Source organism: Chelonia mydas, chromosome 1 (genome assembly GCF_015237465.2).
Source record: "Chelonia mydas isolate rCheMyd1 chromosome 1, rCheMyd1.pri.v2, whole genome shotgun sequence".
In the NCBI taxonomy this organism is placed as follows: domain Eukaryota; kingdom Metazoa; phylum Chordata; order Testudines; family Cheloniidae; genus Chelonia; species Chelonia mydas.
This window is the reverse complement of record NC_057849.1, coordinates 238,043,332-238,048,765: the sequence shown is the minus strand read 5'-3', so window position 1 is coordinate 238,048,765 and position 5,434 is coordinate 238,043,332. Positions and strand designations below refer to the sequence as shown.

At 43.3% G+C, this 5,434-nt stretch overlaps 1 protein-coding gene across 6 annotated transcripts in view; it reads right to left on the bottom strand.

The window, feature by feature from the left end:
• Positions 1–3,230: 3,230 nt before the first annotated feature.
• Positions 3,231–5,434, bottom strand: part of ADA2 (adenosine deaminase 2) — a 30,305-nt gene continuing 28,101 nt past the window's right edge. For 4 of the 6 annotated variants that reach the window (XM_037877715.2, XM_007070811.4, XM_043540161.1 and 1 more), the window contains exon 11: positions 3,231–4,912. In XM_037877715.2, coding sequence (XP_037733643.1) covers positions 4,804–4,912 — 109 coding nt within the window. In that variant the 3' untranslated portion in view covers positions 3,231–4,803. The remainder of the gene's footprint in view (positions 4,913–5,434) is intronic. The other 2 variants (XM_027832956.3, XM_037877743.2) reach the window with 1 other exon arrangement.

Below are 5,434 nucleotides of genomic sequence, written 5' to 3'. Positions count from 1 at the left end.
GCTGATTGGGCCACATCTCAATAGCATTATGAGTTCAGGTGTGATGGTTAGAGGTGGGGCTGTACTCTAAAGGCCAGTCACAAAAACTTGGAGCTGGAATTTACTCAGTACCATTGCTGAAATTGTAGCTGACAGGAAGTTTAGATTTAAGGGCTCAACTCTAGTTTCAACCATTTAAAAAGCAGCTATTTTATTTTCCTTCTCTTAATGTTTATATTTGCATGATTTGTGACATCTATGGTAAGGTGACCGTGTGTACCTTATTTTCAGGGACCATCCCTTATTTCATTGATTTGTCCCTTAGGGTGATCACCTGTCCCTTATTTTAAGATGTATTGAAACATATTAAAACTGATAAACTTTAATTTAATGTTTAAAATGGTACTTAATTGCATTGTAAACTTGAGGACAGTAGAAATGCACACTTGAAAATACATGATATGCTAAGGGAAATGGTGTTTGACTAAAATGTCCCTTAAAATAAAGTATTTTTCCCTTGTGGTTTTCCCTTATTTCCATCCTGCAAAGATGGTCACCCTATGATGCATGCCCAGAATACAGGACGTGGACCATCATTGTCCCTGTCCCCATCTGCATGACCCCACTACTGCCAGCGTGACCTCACACAAAGCATGCATGTGAAATCCTACTGGCAGAGGTGGAGCAGGGTACTCTACAAAATGGCCTCCTCCGTGAATGCTGCAGGACAAAACCATGTCTGATTTTACATCAGCACTGGACGGGGACAAACCAGACAAAACCACGACTGTCCAGCTTGTTAAAACCAGACGAATGGCCTGCCTAACAACCACAAATGTGTCAGGCATTTCCTGGCTATTAGTGATCAGGACATAAACATTTAATTTATTAGGGTACCTCGTAGCCAAGGCACTCAGGCCACTGTGCAACGCCATACAAATATGATCACAATACAATACATTTCTAATGAAGAGCTACCCACGTACCATTCAAACAAATAAACCAAAGGGGAAATATTACAAAATATTGAGAGAGTGATGGGGAAAGGTAATAAGTGTAGGGCCTGCTGAAGTCATAATAAAACCCATTTGAAGGAAGTGGCAGATTAAGGCCCCATGGGTTTTCTATTCTACAATATCTGAACGCCTCCTGAGGATTCATCTCAGCTCCTCAGTTCTTCCAGCTTTTCATTCGCTGACAGGAAATGCTGTCCCCATTGATCATTATTGCTTAGGGCAGAGGTCCTCAAACTTGCTGAGCTGGTCACATGGTGCCTGCTCTTTACTTTGATTCCAGCTGCTAAATTGTGTTAAAAGAAGCTAAAAATACTGCTAATAATAATAATTAAAATACTGATGTATACAGAGTAAGAGATATAATGATGAAACATTTACTCCTTTGTAAAGAGCTGTGAGATCTACTGACAAGAAGCTCTGTATAAAAGAGCTAAATATTATTATTGTTATTCTATAATTCCTTTTACTTTCCCACTTAGGCAATTGCTGTAGCTGTCACAGGAATCTTATGTGATCACATGTGGGAGGTGAGATGGTCCCGGCAATTGTGAATGGGACAGGAGGTGTCCATGAGACAAGCTCTGTACTGAGATTTGGCACACATGTTGAACAAAATTGAGATTTAGGGGCATGATTTTGAAAAGCATCGTGCACCTTCAACTCCTATTGTACCTCTCAGGATTAAGTCTGAAGTCAAAAGATTTTTTTTTAAAGAGTGAGAGACAGAAACAGACCCATGGAAACAGATTTAAAAACTCATTAAGTTTATTATATGTCTGTAGAGCCCTGAGTATAATGGAGGGAGGGGGTCAGGATTCTTTAGGCACCATAACCAATAATAAATGATGGGTCACTCTAAAGCAAACCCCACATCCAAACTGCTGCCAAACTCTGAGGACATTTGAATCCTAACCTGAATATGCCTGACCCTTTCTTTATAAGGAGTCAACCCAAATCCCTGGATGTTAACACACCTGGAGTTGGGGAGGTTTGGATCCAGAGCCAGACTTTGTGGCCCATCTCTAATATAAGGCAAACTAAAGGAGAGGACTGTTCCCCAGCAGGGAGGCAGTCCAGGCCATTCCCCCTTCCCTCTGTCACTCAAGAGAACTGGCTGTAGGACCTTCTTGAGGTGAAATTCATGCTATAAAGGTCTCTGAAAGACCTGATCTTGACATGGAGTACAGCTCCTGTTCAAAGAGAGATGCAAGGAGGAACATAGTGGAAATTCACATACAGAGAAGTTAGGGCCCTCCATTCAATTCAGACTTACTACGTTAAAAACAAAATCTGATTGGGATGGTGATGGGGAAGTGTCTACAACCAGACCTAACCCAAACTGGGATACCTCAGCTGGCAGGGCAATCGCTGGACTGGTCACTGGTCCAAAGATGAGCCATTTAGGGCAACACTCCATTTATTTGAGTTAACCATCTGGATAATTTCAAATCCCATCAGATCTGCACAGTATAAACCTTCCTATAGTTATGAAGAGTACCATCCGCTGAAAGGTTCCAGGCACTGGGAGCCTTGCACCACACTGACTGTCAAAAAATAAGAGTCCCTGAACACTTACAACATGATTCATGCCAGACATTTGACTGGATCCTTCATAGGAAGGTGGGAGCACACTGATTGCCAGAGCTGGCAACAGTAGAGCAGACATTGCAGAGAATGCTTGCAGGTGATGGCTAGAGCCATGTTGCTGGCCGAAAGGCCATCAAAGATTCAAGCCTGCAGGAGAAGATAAGCATGGAGTGTGTGTGCCACCGTTGCTGTTACTAAAGGCTTTTTGCCGAGGTGGAAATGGAGGGGATACTGGTGAGCCTGTTAAACGGCTCATTGCTCTTTTCACAGTTATATAGAAATATTATCATCTTCAGCCCATGTCAAGGCTAATTCCCCACTTTGGCACTTGGAGTGCAGAAGGTGGGGGGCCGCAAGGATTCTAAAAATTAATACTGGCCACTCCAGGCTTGTATTAAACTTCCAAGGTTACAGCTTTTCTCTGACCTTGGATTGGTAGATGCTGCCACCACCCAAGTGCAGAACCCCGCTGAGAGCCCAGGAAGGCGCACTTGGGAATTCCTTCCTGTGGGGTACCCTCAAGCCCTTTCACTCCGCCCTTCCCCCCCGGGGAAGAACTGAGAAAGAAAGAAAAAAAGGAAATCAGCTGTTGCCACCAGCTAATTAAACAACATGTGCACAAACTTCTTAAAACACAAAAATCCAATTCTGTTCTTAAAAAAGGTAAACTTTATTAATAAAAGAAAGAAAGAAAATACACGTGGGAACTCAGGCTATTGCTAGATTTTAAAAGAGCAACTACAAGGATTAAGCATCAAGAATAGCTTTCTTGAGGTCCAGCTTAAAGGTTACAAGCTAAACAAAAGCATCTGGGGTTAGCACAGAGGAACCCACAAGCCATGATGAAATAAAAGGGATAAACCTAATCGCATCTTCATAGACATTTTCTGATCTACTTACATATCTGGGGTTTTAAATGAGTAGTTTCTAGGTATGATACTGATGATTTTTCATACCTGGCCCAAGCTTCTTACAGCATAACTGCTACCCTGTCCGTCTCTCCGCAGAAGAACAGACAGACAATTCCACAGAGAGTGTCCTTCATCCTCAAACCCAACCTGGGGAGAAGAATAAAGATGTTTCTGAACATGCTTCTGGTGATCATTAGTCTTTTGGCTTGAAACTGCCCTACGTTGCCATCTGAAATTCTGTCTGCAGTTTTGTCACGGTTATTTCAAAGGACTCCATCTAGTTACTATTTCAATTGTGCTGTTGCTGCTTTGTCTTTCTTCTGCAGAGCTAGTAGCTGGGAATGACACTGGCGCTGTACTGAAGCCACATCGAGGGACTAATTCTTTGATACATCGGAGATCTGATTGCTATGGACTCAGGGACTGGGCCCAGATCCTGCAGTGGGATCTGCCAGTACATGCTGAATTCCATTGAAATCAAGAGGACTTCACATGGGTGCAGAGGCCTGCACTAGTAGATTCCAGTGCAGGATCGGTGCTTTATTTAATATGGATCTGAGAGATACCTCTTGAAATCAGGGGTTCTTTTCCAGTTGAAAAGTGTATTGGAATCCCTACAACGGTGGGTTCCAGAGTGAAGTGCATATCCTTTCAGCAATCAGCGCTTGCATTCTTTCTTGATCACTGCTTTACAAAGTATACAAGTCTTAAAAGCATTTGTACGGGTCCGTCGGCTTGTTTCTAGCCCTTACATCTTGAGATGTCAGAAGCTTAGACCTGGTTCCTCAGTCTCGCAGTACTATTTTGGCACCGGGCCCAGGGTCAAACATAACCAGTCACAGATCTCAGACAAGAATTGCTTTCAATCCTTGCCCTCCTGAAAGTCAATGGGCTCAGATGGTGGGATGTTTGTACTAGCCGTTTCCTGAGGAGATATTTATTTTATAATGATGTGAGGCAAAATCATGAAGTCCTTGTTCAGGGAAAACTCCCATTCACAATAGTTAAAAAGTGAGTAAGCACATCAGGATTTTAATGGTATTTTGACTTCAGTTACTTTGGTCATTTGCAGCACTTTTTGCTTCTGTTTTAAAGGCTCACTGCTCTGCTTCACCTGCACTCAAAGACTTTAATGTATAGAGGTGTGGGTGATTGCTATTAACCATAATTGGCCAAAATCACCTGGCTCCAGGCCACAGCTTGAGCGCTGTTTGTTCAAGTGACATAGAAAAAGAATTCTCTCTGTATTAGCAGTAGTCCCGGTTCCCTCCGCCGTACAGACAGTCTCTCAGAGAGGAGCCTCCTCCCCACTACTGCTCCCTTGGAAAAGCATTGGAGAGGTCAGCTATAAACTGGTCCCATTTTTTCTGCCAGACCTGTTTGGCCTGGGCTTTCTCCTCTGGCAGCAAGGAGCTGTATCTGTGGGATGAAAGAGAGCAAGGATCAGACACGGGATTGGGATGGCTGGGGAGAGGAAACTATTTCAGGATCTGAGTCCAAAATGAAAAGGCAGGAAGCTGGGAAAGATTAACCCTTTGTGTTGCCTCAGATAAAGATTAAAAATGTTGTGTCTGTCACCTGTTCCTAATGGCGGGAAGTAACAGATTTGTCCTCCAAACCCCTGAAGGATGCCTAGGATTGATATAGGCCTGGGCATCAGCTTTGGGAAAATAGACAAAGCTTCAGGTGCAGGCCAGAATGCTTTGGGCACAATGGCCAAGCCATCAGAGGATGCATAATGGGTCTCTGCAAAACATACAACTAAGTAAAATTCAAACAAATGAAAAGTGATTTGAAAAAAATCACCTCTCTCTCTCCTGCCCGAGGCCAGGCTCCATAGGTAAATTGGCACTGGATGGAGGTGGGGAGGGGAGGAAAGAGACACACACCAAGAGATGCTGTATTGACAATGGACAGCGTAGACTCTGGGATAGCACAAGC